Source organism: Strigops habroptila, chromosome 3 (genome assembly GCF_004027225.2).
Source record: "Strigops habroptila isolate Jane chromosome 3, bStrHab1.2.pri, whole genome shotgun sequence".
NCBI classification, from domain to species: domain Eukaryota; kingdom Metazoa; phylum Chordata; class Aves; order Psittaciformes; family Psittacidae; genus Strigops; species Strigops habroptila.
The window spans coordinates 50,558,359-50,577,291 of NC_044279.2; the positions used below are offsets into that span (position 1 = coordinate 50,558,359).

Consider the following 18,933-nt stretch of genomic DNA (forward strand, 5'->3'; position numbering starts at 1 on the left):
CTTCTTTTCACATAATGAAAGAAAATCTGTGTTGTTAATGGTAAAGGTTGTTTTGTCTCTACTTTTTCACTTTCTTTGTTGAGACCAGTCTTATTTTTTTAAAATATATTTTAGTTTTTTTATGTTAATTTTATATCATGAAGTCAGAATTATGCAGAATTAAATAACAAGTAGTCATCTGCAGGAGGAAGCTACTCTTCCTTCAAACCTATGAATTGAAAGAAAAAAACCCCAAAGTAGAAGCTCCTCTAGAGCTTTCTGTGGAGAGAAGTGGTAACTGTGTACTCTTAGCAGGCTTTCATCTTGGTAAGTTTCCATGAAAGTAATGGAAGGAAATTGAATCCCTGTCAGCTACAGTCAGTAGCCCTCCTTTTTGGACTTGAGTAACTTGAGGCTTGAGTTCTTGTAAAGCAGAAAAGGAAAAACAAAAATAACGTGTTCATAGTCAAAATTTGACAGGTCAGTTTGGTTCATAAAACTTTTAAATGTTTCCAAGCATACTATATTGTTTCAGTAATTTTTGTGCATTGAGAGCATGTTCTATGGCCCATGACTTGGCTAGCGCTTCATTCTTCTGGACAATAATACCTGGTGACATATGGAGGTTAAGATACTATATTGTTGGTATGACATTCTGCATATAAAATCAATGTTGATTATAGAATTGAATTTCAGAATGCCATATTTTGAGTTACTAATATCAAAACACAATTAACATTTTAGTGTCTATGAGCAGAGATGGCTGTACCAGACATGTTACATGAAAATGAAGGTATTGAAAGCAAGGTGTCACACAGTTCAAATTATTTTGATTCTTGACACTCCACAATAACTAAGTCCAAAAATCAATGTGATAGCAATCATTTCCATACCTAGAATACTACAATTTTGTATACATACTTATATGTAACCTAATTTTGGATATGTAAAAATTCTGTCAAACTTCAAACAAACCATGCAGGATTGCAGCAAGCACCAATAGAACTTATATATAGCCATCATAAAATATTCACACCATAGCTGATGTCCCATACTATCCGATTTAAAAATTAACTTCCTGAATTCTTTTGACTTGTCGTTGAACAGAAGTGCTTTCAGAAGTGCTGTATTAGTTTGAAAGTTTGTTATTGGTCACGTACTACTCAATACATTCACACTTTGTAATGGAAAATGTGTATTTTTTAAATAGTGGGTATTGCATATGTCTTCCAGCCCCTGTCATTGGTTCCTTCCTGCCCTGTGCCAGTGTTAGTTTTTGATCCATCACACTTACTGGAGTTGGAGCAGGGGCTGCTATGCATAGAAGCAGGAAAAGTGTACTTAGTTGAGTTAGTTGTAGATGGTCACCTGCTAGTGGCTTAATGAAATAGGTGCCAGCTAAAAAATACAAACCAATTTTTTTGTGTGTTGGACTTAATTTCTTTTTTTATATAAATAATGTAACTGTTCCTGTGAGAGTAGAATTAGAATAATGGTTATAAAATGTGCAGTACAAGAGCCTAGATTTCCTCTTGGGACTGAAAACTGTATTTTCATATTATTTTCTACCGGTTTCTAACCTTTATTATTATTCATAACACTGTTGTAGGAGTACAAGAAAGTCTCTGTTTCATGATAATTTTTTTAATTCCTTTCATTTTAATGGCTTCCAAGATGGAGATTTAATCTAATTTTTTATTTCACATCTACCTCTGTAATTTCAAAGTCTCATATAAATTTCTTAATTTTCTTCTGCTCCATTTGCAGAGATTTGATGGAAGAACTATTTTCCCTGGTTCTACTATCTACTGCATTTCTGGGTCTTCTTTTTACACATGTTAAAGCATTAAAAATTCTTTATGTTTTATCGTGGTCTGATCAAACTGATTACTGTGACTATAAATTACCTTTCATGAATGTCTAGTTTAGTATAGATCGTACCTGTTTGGAGCAAATTGCTGAAACAAGGTCAGGTTTAATAAAGCACCACTTGACATATTAAATACCAAATGAATGCACATAGGCTCAAAATATTTTAATTGCTCATAGTTAATGTAAATGCTTTCATCTACTTTAAATTAAGCTGATATATGTCCTGTGGATCTGCTACTTTGTCACTATGTAAGTAGTGGTTATAGTTCATGTATTACTGTTTGTAAAATAAGGAGCAGGAGTAACGTAACTCTTAAAATATACGTTCTGTACAGTAAACTGTGTGATTGACTGGGACAAAGTAAGGACAATGTGTATATATACATAGAAATACTTATTACATTGGTGGGATTGTACTGTTTATTCAAAAAATGTGTGTGTATGTGTGTATAGGGTTTTGGCTATGTTATATACCAAGTGAATTTTGTTGCTTATTTCTAGGAAGTGGCTGTTTTTGTCTTTGATAAGAAGCTAATAGACAAGTATCAAAAATTTGAAAAGGATCAGATTATTGATTCTCTAAAACGAGGTGTTCAACAGCTAACCAGGCTTCGGCACCCTCGACTGCTTACTGTTCAACATCCATTGGAAGAATCCAGGTAAGCGGTAGTAAAGTCAAGAACGGACTTTCTTAATCATTGATCTGTTATTGGACGTACAATTTCTGGAACATTCAACGCATATATCTGCTGAAATTCAAGTTCACTGTATTTACTCATGTGAGAACAGTATTCACCCTACCCTCAGATTTTGCCCCCTGGCCCCACGCCGTAGGTGGTGAATCTGTTGCGTGCTCTTAGTCCAGTTGCAGCTCTAAGGCTACGCATGACCCTTCCAGCATGAAAATTTGGTAGTTCAATTCATTTCACATTTAAAGAACTCCCTGAAACATCATTTTCTTTCAAAAGGTTGTTTATACATTTGTTCCATTTATGAGATGTATGTAATTAGCGCATGTGTGATTGAAGATTTTTGGTAAATTGTAGGTGTTGTGACCACATGTGTTTAAAAGGTCCTCAAATGCCAATCGGGGGAGAGAAAATTCAGTGTGCTCTTTGTAACGCTTATTTGATTTGTTTAAAGTTGGTTATTAGGCAATAATGGGTTAATTAAGTGTAGTGATAATAGCACACCAAAATCTAATAAAATGAAAGTTTCATGTTAAAATAGAAACCTGATGCTGATCCTACTGAGGAAGGTCATGAAGGTTTTAGAGGATTTTTCCAAAGTAGTTTTTCTAAATTATAGCCTCCCAAAGATTCATGTACATTACTTTCTGATTGTGTCTGTTAACATCCATTTTTCCAAATGTACTGGCTTCTAGGAGCTGGGAATACTGCAGGAATGCTTCTTCATCTTTGTGACGTCTACTTTGGGAAGGATTTCTTGGATTAAATGACGCTTGCATATTCATATATATCTTTCCTCCAGTATTAAACACATTTTGCATTAACAAAGGTTCGAAGCTGTCATTGCCCCTGTGTTTCAGTATGCCCCTCACAAAAGCCTAAGGATGATTAATTAGGTAATTGAAGACAGCTCTGAGTACTCTACAACAGTAAATAAACTATTACGCACTAAATTGCCTAGGGTCACCTCAGTCATAGTGTATGCAAGTGAATTCCAGAGTATACCCCAGACTACTTCTTATTAATCAGTCGAGTATTTTGATTGACTCAGCAGCTAGATCTTTAATTATTTTTTCTCTGAACTCTGCACTTCAGAAGAAAAGGCTAAGATTCATACCTTGAAGTGTTAAGAAAGCTTTAGTGTTCTTCTTGTGAAGAAATTGAGCCTACACTAGAAACTCTACACTAGAGTGTAGTTATGTCAGAATTCTTTTTTGTGAGATTTTAGTGATGCCCTATGCTTTGTCCCAGGGGTGGTTCTTTCCATATTCAGCATGCTCAGCTACTGGTAGAAACCGCAATTGCGCAAAACCTATCCAGTTGTTTACTATGCCAGAAACTGATGTAACGAGTTTTGGAGGGGGTTCATAAAAGAAAAGTTTGCTTTGAGTATTTGTGTGTGTAACCTTGTGCAAGCATGCTGTAAGATTTCTTTAGAATTGCAGGTCTTCCCAAAGTGTTTATTCTTGAAGAAATCTGTCATGGGCTCCTGGCTAGACTGCACCTGGCCTTTTTCTATGTCTCCAAAATATCATACAAGTTGTGTTGAACTGCTTGCAACTCACTCTTTGTTCCGTCTTGGTGGGGCAAAGTGATACTTGGTGTACCTGCAAGAAAGGCCATATGTTTATGGCCCTAGTGTGTAAAGTGGTAGCTTTTCCAGTATTCATAGGATGTTCCTAGTCAAAATTACTGGCATTCAATGTAATTGTGTTTCATAGAACTATATATTATACATATCATAATGTATGCATTTTTACATGCATTTATATAATGAGTAACTCTTCATTTATTCTAAATATTTAATATAAATACATTTACTTACAACTGGTCTTGAATTCCAGTAACAGCACAGATGAGTATTATTATTCTATATTTAACTTCTTGTTGGAGAAAAGGATAAAAAAAGCCAAATTATAAGTTCACTTATAATGTCATTACTACCCATTAAAAATAGTAGTAGTTTGAGGAGCCCCAGGTACTTAATTACTAGATATTCCATCTTTTGCAGTTTCTCCCAAAGCATATGGTTTTTTGGCCATTTTTAACTTGTTTTCTTTTTAATATGTTACTCTGAATTCCATTTTGATATTATTCAGGGAACTGTTAAAGAAGCTACACAGTATGGCAGACATCAACTTCTGCAGTGTTCAGTTGCTTTAATTACACTTGCCCTATCCTTCCGTTACTCTGGTTTGAGTCCTTATTTAATTTGCTCCTAAAGTAAAAAAATCTGCCATCTTTTTATTCCCTCAAAACAACAGCAGTCGGAGCAATTTTGAAGCTCAGCATTACAACTGGTGCACTTTATGTGCAGGAGTTTGCTTCATCTGTGCTTTTCAAATACTGTTGATGCAAAAATCCGTAAGCAAGATATGTAGTTTTTCATGAAGAAAACAGTAGATAAAATAATTTAGAAAACAGTCACTTCACATGCAAACTGCAGTTCATACATCAAGTTTATTTGTGTTTGTACCTCTTCTATTTATTTGCAAAGTAAAAGAATATTCAGGTGCTGCCTTACGTTTTCTTAATTTTGTTTCTTATAATTGTCTGACCACATTAAGTATTGCTTCAGTCAGGGGTGTGTCTGTTTTATGCACAGCTAAAAGCCTGATTTTACAAGTTTTAATAATAGTAAGAATTGTTTAATTTTCCTGGATCAGGACAAGAAAAGCATTATTTTATAAGTCTTTTTATGAAGCATTGTGTGCATCGTTCGTGATGTATGTGAATGTTAGAGAATAAAATAACTAATTTTTTTTAATGCTTCACATATTTATGTATTTATCTTTAGTATAAATTACTTACAAGAATTCAAAACCTGAAATAAAACACGTTTTTATTTAAACACCTAAAAAGTAAAGTATAATCTGATGTTTGTATGGTTCTTATCGCAGTAAAAATATATATTACATTTATTTGCAAGAAACGTTTTTGTGTATGTCCTCTACAGGGATTGCTTGGCGTTTTGTACAGAACCAGTGTGTGCAAGTTTAGCTAACGTTCTTGGCAGCTGGGACAACCTACCTTCTCCTTTACCGTCTGACATTAAAGAATACAAACTTTATGATGTGGAGACCAAATATGGTTTGCTTCAGGTATGACACAGATTGTCCTTATAATTTTCGTGCATTTTGGTATTAATGATTGTTTTATAAAGTTTGTAATCTGCCAAAGTTTTGTCTGCCTATAGTAATCAAATTGGGAAGTGGGAGATGATAGTGCCCTGAGCACTGTAAGTATAAGAGAGGATGAATGCTGGAGGCTCTCTAAGTTGCTACTGGTTTTGCTTATTCCAATATGGAAAATGAAAAATGAAATTAATTTTTATTTTCCATATAAGTATGTATGCTACAGCTGTGTCTCCCATAAGTAAATCTTTTCTTTACCTTCTATGGAGGAACAGTAGCTCCTAAGTTTTATTTAGTGAATATGTTGATCAACTTTGAAAAACGTTTTTGTTCTTACACTGTGGTGGTTAATCGGCATTAGTAATCCCATGTGCTGATTACCCATCTGTGTTTAATTTCACTCCTACATAACATACATTTAGACATAGTCTAAAATAATAGTGAAGAATTGTTTCTTAGTTAACTTACCAATTGAACCATGACCACAAGAACAGATTTTTTGTAAATGTCTTACAGGATATTTGAGGAAATACTTGACCTGAAATAATAATCTTTTATTAACAGGTTTCTGAAGGCTTGTCATTTTTGCATAGCAGTGTGAAAATGGTCCATGGAAATATTACTCCTGAAAATATAATTTTGAATAAAAGTGGAGCATGGAAAATTATGGGCTTTGATTTTTGTATCCAGTCAACAAATCCATCTGAGCAGGAGGTAATAGATCTTTACATTTATCATCATTAGATTTCAGATTCAGAGCTTCGTCTGAAACCGGTTTCATGACCTTGCATTTCAGTAGCGAATCATTTGTTTAATATCCATCTCTATATTTTGTTGGCAGGAAGTTTGAATATATGGCACAGGTCTGGATTGAAGTGCTGCCTTTTGTCATCACAGAAAAAAGAGCCTGAGTGGGCTCAGTGGAGTCAAAATAATCTAATGATGGTTTCAGACAGAGGCTGAAGCCTGTGCCACTTCTGCTCACCTGCATGTTGGATGGCATGCAAAGCTACCTAATTTAGTCTGTTGCATCCACTTCAGTGCCTGGTTGCTACCTCCTAAAATGAATTCCCATCACAACTCATGTTTCCGCCTTACAGCAGTGGTTTGATTTTTACATTACACTTCCCAGCCCTAATATTCAGATTTAACTGCATCAGCTAGTCACTCTAAGCTACAGACATAGATTCTTAACTGTTGCCTTACTCCGTTTGTTACATTCATAATTGAATTTGAGTGCATTAATTATTTTGTTACTGCATGAGTTTCTTATTTAAAATGTTCTTTAAGAATCCCTGATGAATGTACTTTCTTCTCTTGTAGCCAAAGTTCCCTTGTAAGGAATGGGATCCAAACTTGCCCTCCTTGTGTCTTCCAAATCCTGAATATCTGGCACCAGAATATATTCTCTCTGTGAGCTGTGAGACAGCCAGTGATATGTACTCTCTAGGAGCTGTTATGTATGCAGTGTTTAATAAAGGAAAACCAATTTTTGAGGTCAACAAGCAGGATATTTATAAAAGCTTTAGTAGACAGCTGGATCAGGTATTTTTTCTATTTGTGACTATTATTTGTTGATTTTCATATTTGAAAAGTTACTGGTTTAAAATAGATTTAAATATTTAGAATACAATACCAGTGCTCCAACATAAACAATCCGATAATGGTATCTTACCTTGGATGCTAACTTTGTAACAAGAAAAAAGAATGCTAGCAAAATATGGGAAATAAAAATATATGTAGAGAAAGTTGCATGTACCAATTTTATAAACTACAAATTTCATTTTTCACCTGATTTCTCTGTAAACCTGTTGAATGCTGGTCTTCTGGAGTAAGTACTTCACCTGTTGGGATGAACAGTGTGAAACACACGGCAGTAAATGACCTGTGCAGGACTGCTGAAGATGGCCGAGTTTAGAGTGATTTGATAACTTGACATTGCAATTAGTATCCACTTAGCTATCAGCTCTTTCACATTCTTTGTGGACTATAAATATTAACAGAAGACAGTTACTTGGATCAGCTGATGTAGTGTATGTTCACCTGCAAGTTTCCTTTGCCATAGTTTCTTTGGGTGCCCATTGCCTTAATTGTGTGTACTGTGTTTTAATGTGTGTAGACAGCACCTCGGATAATAACAGGTACCTGTTTAAAAATACTGAGTTTGTGTTCTCTGATAACCTGAACACAATGAGAAGCTGGAAATAGGGGAATGTGGCCTGAAGCAGATGGGCTGTTGGGAGACAAAGACTATGAGGGATCAGAAGCAAATGGGTTATAAAAGGAGGGAAGGGAGGGATATCAAAGGTGTGGGTAGAGAAACCATCAAGAGGACAAAGTATAGTCCTGTTGTATATTTGAAGTAGTTACATGCAGGATTTTCTGACTTCGTGGTCCATGTGCTTAAATTACTTACACAGCTGAGCCGCTTAAGCTCCAGTACTCTTCAGAATATACCAGAGGAGGTGCGTGAACATGTAAAGCTACTCTTAAATGTAGCTCCAGCAGTCAGACCAGATGCAGATCAAATGACTAAGGTCAGTTCATGGAAAATACGGTAGCCATAGGAAAGAGGAAAAATAGTGTTTGATTTGTAGAAACAACAGAACTATTTCAAAGTGCTTTCCTGTTAATAATTTTAGTTGAAATGTTAAATACTTTTTAACTATTTTGGAAATAATGATGTCAGTTGATGCCGAAAGTTGTCCTTATGCTGGCCTTTATTAATATGAAAGAAGTGGGTGCTGAGACAGAATTTAGAATAATCATTCAATGCAATACTGTTTTGTTGCTTTCAATACAGTAGGATTTTTTTCTACACTATGTTTTTATATAATTCAGTCTTTAAAACTGTATTGGAAGGATTTTAAAGCCAGAAAATGATAAAGGGCAGTAAATTTAAGGATTAACTTTTGGCTTAATGATTTTTGGTGTATTCTTAAATATGCAGAAGAATAGCTTAAAATATATTTGGAGTTAGTTGCCATAATAAAGCAAGAATTAATTTTAAGTAGGATAATTGAATTTTTAATTGACAAACACTTCCTGTGCTTTCCTATCTGAAACTAGAATGTAAAAGCACTATTCTTCCTTTGTCTTATGCCCTTTTTTCTCATATCTGATAGCCTTTCAGGTTCCTGTTTATAGATTTGCTTAGCTAAATAATATTCATCTTTTCCTGTCGTATAAAAAGTTTGTATGCAGCCAGAGAAATCAGTGTCTTAACAGTTGGAAGAAATAGTGACTGAAGAAGGGAGGGGAAAAGGTAATGGTTCTGCAAACGTGTGCCGAAAGATGGAAGGTGAGGAAATTGGCAAATACTATGCAGGTGTCAACTCACTTGTCTGAAGGACTACAATGAAGAAATCTGTAAATGGTTGTATTAAGCAGTGTCGTTTTATGAAGATGTTAAATCTTTTTTACCATGTCGTACTGCAGACCTAAGTGTAAGGTAAAGATGTTAGAACTTTAGTTCCAAAAGCAGTTTGTTATGGCCAGCATGACATGAGCTAAAATGGAGCTTGACACAGACAAGTTTACCTTGCTAGTTTTAACTAGTTTGTGTTAATCTCTGTAGACTTCCATGATCACATATGTTTTGGTGTGTGATCTAGAAGACAATATTTAAGTCCATAGTACAGACTAACTTGAATTCTCTGCTGACAGATTCTTTTCATCTGTATTGCCCTACTCCAGTCTGCTTTTCTGATTCTCTTTTTTTTTTTCCTTTATTGCTCTTACTGGCTTCTCTTTCTGCCTTACAGCAGAGCTTCTTTAAATGTTTATATCCTTTCTTTTTGCTCAAATTTTTCAATGGAAAAAGAAGTGTCTAAATAGTCTGAGAGACCATGCTTTGTCTTTATCTATTGCGAGCCCATGAAGTTTGATATATCCCTCCCTAAAACAGCTAGCAGGAAGGAGGAATTTTACCCATGCAATATTGTTACACAATACTTAAGAAGGCCTGTGCCGTCTTTGCTGAAGTAATGTAAACAGGGGAGATCGTGTATGAAATTATAGTGGACAGGATTTACAAGTGGGTCTGAACATTGGAGAGAAATTTATATAATTAACATATATTGCATATAAACGCTTGTTGATTCAGTATAAGTTTCCAGGGGTGGTAGCGAGATCTGAATGATCTAGTAGGTAATCTTTTGTCATAATATTAAATAGCATAATTATTCCTAGGAGAACTTTTAATCAAGGTTTTTACTTCTCATTCAGGTTTTTTTAGACACTATTTCATGTACAAAAAGTTAAATTAGAGGCACATAACATGCATGGGTTTCTTTAAAATGCTAGGAAAATTCCATCTTAATAATCAACCTTTATCTGTGAATATTATACTACATAGCATGTAAACATGTCTTTCTAACTGTTGCAGGCACATCATTGTAAAGGTTTACAATAGTGCATTGAAAAGATAAATAGATGATTATATTTTGGAATCTTTGTAACAGTGTAAATATTGTCTACCTCCAGATCACAAGCTTTTTAATCTTATTTTTAGATACCATTCTTTGATGATGTAGGAGCAATGACCCTTCAGTATTTTGATTCATTATTTCAAAGGGATAACCTTCAGAAATCACAGTTTTTTAAAGGGCTACCAAAGGTTCTGCCAAAACTACCTAAGGTATGTATGTATGATGCCTCGAAATAGTGAGTTTAAAAACATTTGAACATCTATTAACATACCAAATCTCAGAATCCTGGACTTATGTAGCATCCTACCATAAAATACTGCCATGGGACTGACAGAATAGAGTAGTAGGAAAGAAGGGGAGATAAGTGAATAATTGGTATGGAAATACTCCTCAGCTATCAATAATTTTTTAAATGGAAAGTGGCAAGTTGTGCTATCAGTATGTGAACCATTGTAGTTCATCCCACTTTGGAAGGGAGTTGTCTCCACTTAGAAGGCTTTCCCTTTGTTTCCAGATGCTATCATAGCTCTTTGAAGTCGTGTTGCCACTTTTTCTGCTAGTAAGGTTGCTTCAAGCTTTTTCATAGCAAGGCAGCGTTTCAATGCTGAATGATGCAAAACTTCCTTCCCTCAACAGACTAAGTGCTTTCTTCTGCTAGCAGTGCCCAGAAACCTCAAAGGCAAATGTCTTGTCATTACAGATTTCTTCTGTGTACTGTTAGACGCTATGTCTAGACTGACTTCTTTTCCTTTTGTGGTATTATTTAATTAATGTAAGGCATACTGTATATGTGGCAGAAGATGCAGTTAAGTACATATGTAGTTTAATGCATAATAAAATAGCTTAGCTTCTCAACCATTGCATTAAATTTCTTTATTTTTAATTCTGTTTTGAACTACACAGTGCAAAATTCAGATTTCAAGTTTCATAGTCTGTTCTTTTTACTTTGTTATTTTTTCCCTTTGATCAAAAATCATTGATGCTCTGAATTTGAAAATGGAATGTATTTCACATAACTTCAGACAGCCACTGACTGACCTAATAATCTTCTTTTTTTTTTTGTTCTGTCTTGAAAAGTATATTTTATGAGGAAATGAACTGTGCCCTTGAACTGTGTATTTCTCTTTAATGACTTTAAAAGCATATAAGGATAGCTGCTGTAGACATCTGCAGTGTAAATACAGATTTCATCAGCAGAATCCCGTTTAGGGAATGTACGTGGAGTTTTACAGGGAAGTATGGTAGGGTTATCTGGTTTTTTGATAAGCAATGGGATACTGAAGAACTAATTTTTTTTATGGGGTGATAAGGTCTTTTTTAAGGTGTTTTTAAAGAAAGCATATAGGGTAATTTTCATAATTAACATGTGGCTGAAAGTCCTATTTTCTGTACAGTTGATTGCTTTTTGTTGACCTTCACAGTTATAATCTTCACTTATGTTTTGACTGCAAACAGAGAAAAGTAAGCGAAGTATCACAGTGTAAATTAGCCAGACTATACTGTGAAAAAAAGAGTTCAAAATTGAAAATTGTCTGTCTGCTTTTTTGTAAGAATGAGATTAATACAAAAGCTGTTGAGCTGGCACAATAGTAACTTACTGCAATGCAGTACAATGTGATGCATGCTTGGGTTTTTTTTTCTTTTAGCGTGTTATAATTCAGCGAATTTTGCCCTGCTTGACTTCTGAATTTGTGAATCCTGATATGGTACCTTTTGTCTTGCCTAACGTTCTCCTAATTGCTGAGGAATGCACCAAAGAAGAATATGTCAGGCTCATTCTGCCTGATCTTGGTCCTGTTTTTAAGCAGCAAGAACCAATCCAGGTATGTTAATATTGTTCAGATAACTGTTTTTCTCTTTGGTGTTTTTTTCCCTGAAAAATGACTAATTGTCCTATTTCCCTTTTCCAGCTTCACACAGATTTCCCAGCCTGCTCTGTAGTTGTCCAGGCAGTCAGTCTTGATTCACACAAAATAGATTTTTTTTCCAGGAAATTCACAAAGCCTCTACCTCTGCTTTTTCATATGGGTTTTCTGAGGGTATTTTTGCATTTACAGAAGAGATTACATTAGCAAAAAAAAAAAAGGAAAAATTTAATTTACCACTCAATTCTTTATTTTGGTTGGTTGTAGAAGGTATATTTGTAAGCATTTTATAACTTATCTAGCCAAGCTGAGCAGGGTTGTACAGTGCAATATTTGTACATACTCTAACAGTAGTGGAATTATTCCCACCCCCACGCCCCGACCCCCTGTATCCACATTGAGACAGTGGGTGGAGTGGAAAAATTGTAACTTTGACACTCTCTTAAGAGCACTATTTATTGATAATAAACATTGTGCCTCCACAGATAAAAGGCAGCTGTGCATTCCTTTTAGCTCGCCTTGTTTTACTGCTGGATGCTGTTATTTCACTGCAAAGCACTAAAGGGGCAAGATAATATAGGAATGAACAAGTTGACCTTTTATTTCTGGGTTTCAGAAAACCAGATCAGAGAACTCTCATTGTACTGTGGATGGGGGAAAGGGAAAAATTGTGTAACTGGGAATACCTCAGAAAATTAGAACTACTTAGTGCTGTTCACTTTTTATACAATGAGGCTTCATGTTAGCTTTGTTGTTGTATTGGAAAATGAAACGTCTAACTGTTCAAAAGCCAGTGAACATCTCATTTGTGCTATTTCATCCTAAAAGGTAACATTCTGTTTTGCTGCCTTTAATGTCAGATTTGTGAGACAATCCTTACTGCAAAAAGTTTGCTCAAAAGTTTTGTATTTGGAGCATAATGGGCACAAGAACTGGTTTATTTCTTGGGAAACAAGGGGAGCAAAATACAGACTTGGGGTCAGCTCATAAAGAGCAAGCTTTGCAATGTTTTTCTCTAGGTTTCTAGATATTAAATCCTTTTGTTGACATTTTTAATGCACACTAAGTACTAGCTAACTTATTCCACTGTTACTTGGTCTTTTCAGTATGGCAAAGTTTAAGTAATCTATGACAGGTTTTTAAAGTTAATATACCAAGTATTCAGGAAAAAAAATATAAGGGTTCAGAATGCCAGAGGACAGAATTCCAGGTCTGATTGTGCAAGGCAAAAATGTTCTGTTCCTGTGTGTTTGTAACTCATGGAGAGGAACAGACAGACAAGGTGCCAATGTTTCTTTCAAACACTCTCTCAAGATGTTCTAGATTTGTATGAGAGGGGCCAGCCTGTTGTTTGGCTTTCAGAGGATACTTCAGTTAGGAGGTGAATGTATCATAGGGAAGCTGCTGTAATTCAGTATGAAGAAATGGTTATCCAGAGTTCACAATGACTTTGTATGAGGGAATTTATAATGTGAAAATGGAATATTTAGTTAAACTACTCATTCATATCATACTCTTGGACACTAACCGATGTGCTGTAAATTAACATCCTAGCTTACTCTGACATAGCTTCCCAGTGTAGACAAACCCTTGATTTATAGCTAGGGAAATCCATAGAGAGTTTGCGTATGCTGTGCTGCAAATTCATATTCAAATTCAGTACACCAAAGTGTACATTAACAAGTACTGGGCTCAGTATTAATGAATGAAGTACATCTTAGCATTATTGTTCAGAGTGCTGCTGCTTGCTTATTAGATGGTGTGTGTGAATCTGTGACTGTAACATCTTAGTTTCTACTTAAATAGATAAAAAGTATCAAATATTATCCTAGACAGCTAAAAATGAAACAGGTTCAGTGGAACAGCATGAATGCATTCTAGTTAAAGACAAGTAGAGTAAGAGATCAAAAATGATTCAGCTTTGTTATCTGAGTTGAAAAGCATTGACAGCCAGTGAAAAACAGCTGAACTGCTTCTGTGTAATCTAAATGACTGTATTAGTACAATGTTTAACTTGAAAGCAGTCTGGTTTATGTTCAAACATCTGGTTCATGTTTCAAAGGAGCTTTTCTTGTTAAATAACAAGTTTCATTCATGTCCTTTTCAGATTTGCAAAAACAATTAAATAAAAGCACTGATTGCTACATATTTTTAGACTTCAAAACTGAAATCTTTTCCTCCTATTAAATACTTGGCTTTTTATTATTTGTGTGGTAGAATTCACCGCAATTTATCCATCTAGTCTAACCTGTTTTCTGAAATGAGTCTAGATTATCGATGGATAGTCAATGTCATGTATAGCAAGTTGTCTCACCTATCTGAGATGAGACGTGAATCTTAAGAATTATGTAGCTCTCTGCATTGGAGAGTGAGCCTGGATAAGTGACTTCGAATAGCAACTAACTTTCAGATGGCTAAGCCTAAGAAAGGTGAATCCCACTGTCTAGAAGTGCTATCCTGGTTTTGCTTTTCAGGTTAATGTGATGTAAATTTGGGGGAAGGGAGGGGATTTTATGATACGCAATTTCCATATGAAATAGAATAAAGGTAGTTTGTGTCCATATAGTAGCTGTAATATTCTTTTCATTCTTTTGATTCTAGATACAAAGGGAATAGAGCTTTTATATGTGGAGTTGTGATCAAATGCTTTGAGGACAGTATTTGAGCCATAGTTTTTTAAAGTTTAGCTTTTTCAACAGCAGTGTGTGTATAAAGATTTTCTGTGAGTGGATTTTAAAAGACCGTGTTGTAAATAGAAACAAGAAATCCTTCCTTAGGTTTATGATTTCTTACTTCAGAAGGATTAGTCTAGAACATGCATGTTTTGTTTGATTTGTATTTGCTCTTTTTAAAATACATTAATATGTCAAAGTTCTTTTTGTCTTCCATGCCTTCAGGCAAGCAACATGGTAAGTGATCACATTTACAGAGTTACAAGAAAACTTTTGAAATTTTTATGATATGATAATCACACTTTAAGTTGTAAGTACATATTTCTGGACTTGAAATTTCTGGCTTCTAAATTGTGTTCTTTTTATAGATCTTGTTGATTTTTCTGCAAAAAATGGACTTGCTTCTCACCAAAACTCCACCAGATGAAATAAAGAACAGTGTTCTACCAATGGTTTATAGAGCCTTAGAAGCACCTTCAATTCAGATCCAGGTGTAGTAATTGCACCTTTATTTAAAACAATTTTTTTTTCTATTTTCTTTAAGCTGATGTCCCAACTTTTTGTATACATGTGTTTGTTTACTTGGGGGGCGGAAGGGGAAGATAAAGCTGTGTAATATTTTCCTGAATATTGAAAGAAAATTTGGTTTTTTTTAAATAAAATTTAGTTCCCTTATTTTCCAAGGAATGACCACATGACTGTTGTTCTAATGCTCTTATCCTAAGTTCTTACTTGCCACCATAGCAAAAAAGTAGGGTATGCATTTATACTACGTTGCTGATGCAGCAGAAACTGTGCAGGCATGCATGCTCTTACCAGTCAAGAGGTGGCTCATTCTGAGGTCCTACTGGTAAGAACATGTGTGCTGACAGTTACCTTGGAAGATTTGCTGTAAAATCGTATTAATATACCTCCCGATGGAATTTTTATGTGTCTATATTTTAATGTTTCTGTTTGTGCTTTCTAACCCTTTATAAGGTTCTTTTAAAAAAAATAATAATTCTTATACTGGAATTAACTTCCAGCTACCCAAAGGCATTCAGGAGTTGAAGGGGGAGATAAACAAACGAAATATTCCTTCAAGAAGGATTTGGATAATCAGATGTGACTTTGACCTTTGCAAAGCTTTTGCAATGTTATGGAGAAAGGGTTTTGTTTCTAAATACTTGGCATTAGTTTTTTTTCTGCATCAGTAGTTTGGTTACTCGGGCATTTACATGCAACATATACTTAATATTGCTGTCTCTTATTTTTTGAGATTGGGCTGAAATCAGTTTTGTTTGTTTTCTCTATTGCTTAAGTATGTTTGATCTTGATATGCTTTTTTATCTTTTGGCCTATTGTGCTGCTGCAGTGCTGTTGATAGTCTCATTCAGATTTGCTTAACTTATGTAGGAAAATGTTATAGTGTGATGTAAAAGTTGTCTTTTTATAGAAAAGTGTTGCGTGAAAATGCAAGATATTCCTACTATACAAATATTTTATTATAAACTTACGCTCTTTTTGAAATCTGTTTTCCATTTTTGTTCTATTTACATATCATGATGCTTTATTATTCTAGCTATTTTTAAATGAGTCTGATAGATTAAGGTCAGCTTATCTGAACATGATATTTCCTTAAATATTTCCTTAAAAGGAAAGCTTAAGGAGACAGTTTAAACTAATTTTGATCTTAAGTAATATTAATACTAATTTTATAATAAACATGCATGTTTCTTTTTAAACTTATGTGGATTTTTTTTATAGGAGCTTTGTCTAAATATAATTCCCACATTTGCCAATTTAATAGATTACCCATCAATGAAAAATTCATTAATTCCAAGAATTAAAAATGCCTGTTTGCAAACTTCTTCTCTTGCTGTAAGTATCCTAATAATTTTATCTCCCAGTCTACACATAATATTGTTACCTTTAATTACTTTGACTTTTCAGCTGTTATGTCTGTCAAGAAAAGCCCCTTAGTGTGCTCTGATTTCTTTCTGAGATTTCTCTTTAATTTCTACAGATACAAAAGCACCACTTGCTTTTTTACTCTAACAATTTTTAAAGTTTTAAACAACTTACTCTGTTAATAATACTGTAAAAATGTTGATGTCTTCCACAGTAATATATGTTAACACTGTTTGTCCTGCAGAAAAAGCAAAATGTGAGCAGTGTGTAACTATATGTATTGTCCTTTCATGATGCAAAAAGGGTCTTTTTAACTTGTCTTGAATTTTCAGATATGAAGTTTGTAGTTTCAGTAGCACTTGTTTTCTTCTGAGTTTTGTAAGGTTGGGTTTTCTTCTTAGGCAAAAATACAGAAATTGTTTAATTCTTGTCATATTTCACAGGTCCGGGTAAACTCACTAGTGTGCTTAGGCAAGATTTTGGAGTACTTGGACAAATGGTTTGTGCTTGATGATATTTTACCTTTTCTACAACAAATTCCATCCAAGGAACCAGCAGTGCTAATGGGAATCTTAGGTAATTAATACTTTCACCTTTCTCCTCTTTTGTGCTTTGATGTTGTAAATCTGAGAGCTTTCTGTGTTGTCATTGATAATGTTTATGTAGTGTATTGCTAAAATTACTGCTAAAAAATTCCAGTTTGTGGTTCTTAAGTATGCTTCCCCTCCCTGTTCACTTACTTATGTACTGCTGGTACTTCTGAAAACTAGTACGTACATTTGTAGTCTTCAAGGCCCAATGTAATTCTGAGTACTTACTGCAGTTCTTGGGCTGTGACACTGTCATGGACTGTGTGGTCCACATAGCCAGAGGGGCAGTTTTCCTCAGAAGAGTATATGACCCATCTTCTTTCAGATACTGAGCACCTTGCTGGAGCGTTTAAGGTGTTACCGTTGCCTTATCTTACCACTCCTGCATGTCAGATGCTATAAACGATTGTCTACAAATCTACTGCTCTTTACTGCAGGTTTTGTTAGACTCATTTTGTTGGACATTAAGCAAACATGGCTGCCTTTGCACTGAAACGGAGCATACTCGGTGAGGTTTCACAAAAAAACAAACAGAACCTAATGGCTTGTTACTTCTGGAAGGGGAGGCCTCACTCCTATTTTGCTTTCCTAGTGCCACTCAGGCGCTTGTCTAACTCAGGGTGTGTGCTTTTTAACATCTCGAATGGGCTCAAGGAGACCTGATGGCCAGAGCCACTGCCAAGATAGAGGCATGACTGCGTGGCCAAGTCGCGAAAGCAGTGACCATTTATCTTGCTGACAACAAAGTAGTAGACAGAAGACCATTTGTAACGGTTGAGCTGTACCGGCAACTCATTAAATGCTGTAATAATATGTGATGGCAGCATTATAGTTTGATTGGCTCAAAATCACAAGAAGGCATCTATTCGTACTGATTTAAAGCTGCTTGTTTCCCTGAATCCTTGCAGTTTTGACTTTTATTTGCTGCCTGAGAATGAGGGACATCATGCCTTTTACTTTAGTTATATTACTCCTCAATTCTACTTGGATACAGTGGATAAGTGAACCCTAGTTTGGAAATGGTGGGCTGAAAACATTTTTAAATACTCAGGCTCTCCTTTTTTCTGGAACCGTAGTACCTTCCGTCTTGTACGTAGTATCTTCTTTGGCCAACTGACAGCTTTGTTCTAATACTAACCATAGAAAGTGAAGAAAGCTGCTCCTTTTATCATAGTATGTTCAGTATTTGCCACTAGAGGTGGACTATTTAAGCAGAGGAATCTTGTCAGAAATGCTATAGAACTTGTAGGCTTAGCACTCGTGCCTGTCAGTGTTCTTTTTTCAGTGATTTTAGAACAGAGAAGGACAATACATCATTTCTGATACTATGTGTAACACAGCCCTGAACTTCTAGGTAGAAGTCTTCGTACAATGCAATCAGAGAACAGTGTTATAGTTAAAAGCAGCCAGTTCAGTGTGCCAGGAGAGAACACATCCTTAGTTAATGCAACTTGATGTCTCAGTGGCATTTTGTTGGTTTGTGGTAACTCACTTGATCGTGATCTATTCAAAGATGCATATTTCTGGATAATTGACCAGATCAATACATTGACTTGTATCAGTTTTCATAGCTGGAAAGTATTACTTTGGACCTCCTCTTGTTCCTAACTTTAGCAAAGCCTCTTGCTATAACATATTCGCATAGTGGATGAGTACTTAGCTTTCCTTTGTGGTGCTCTTCATCATGTTTGTTCCTGCTTGCACACAGAGCCAATGTACATTCAGATATCAATACGTATTCAAGTGTGTTACTTGGAGTTTGCTTACATTGTTTACTAAACTTAGCAATGTTTGCTATTTTGATGTTGTTTG

General features: G+C 35.1%; 1 protein-coding gene across 4 annotated transcripts in view; it reads left to right on the top strand.

Moving 5' to 3' along the window:
* SCYL2 (SCY1 like pseudokinase 2) overlaps positions 1-18,933 on the top strand; it is a 36,740-nt gene that overhangs the window by 8,293 nt on the left and 9,514 nt on the right. For 2 of the 4 annotated variants that reach the window (XM_030478473.1, XM_030478474.1), the window contains exons 3-13: positions 2,353-2,510; positions 5,497-5,641; positions 6,239-6,388; positions 6,998-7,219; positions 8,095-8,211; positions 10,188-10,313; positions 11,751-11,927; positions 14,867-14,878; positions 15,010-15,132; positions 16,388-16,501; positions 16,975-17,107. In XM_030478473.1, coding sequence (XP_030334333.1) covers positions 2,353-2,510; positions 5,497-5,641; positions 6,239-6,388; positions 6,998-7,219; positions 8,095-8,211; positions 10,188-10,313; positions 11,751-11,927; positions 14,867-14,878; positions 15,010-15,132; positions 16,388-16,501; positions 16,975-17,107 — 1,477 coding nt within the window. The remainder of the gene's footprint in view (positions 1-2,352; positions 2,511-5,496; positions 5,642-6,238; positions 6,389-6,997; positions 7,220-8,094; positions 8,212-10,187; positions 10,314-11,750; positions 11,928-14,866; positions 14,879-15,009; positions 15,133-16,387; positions 16,502-16,974; positions 17,108-18,933) is intronic. The other 2 variants (XM_030478475.1, XM_030478476.1) reach the window with 1 other exon arrangement.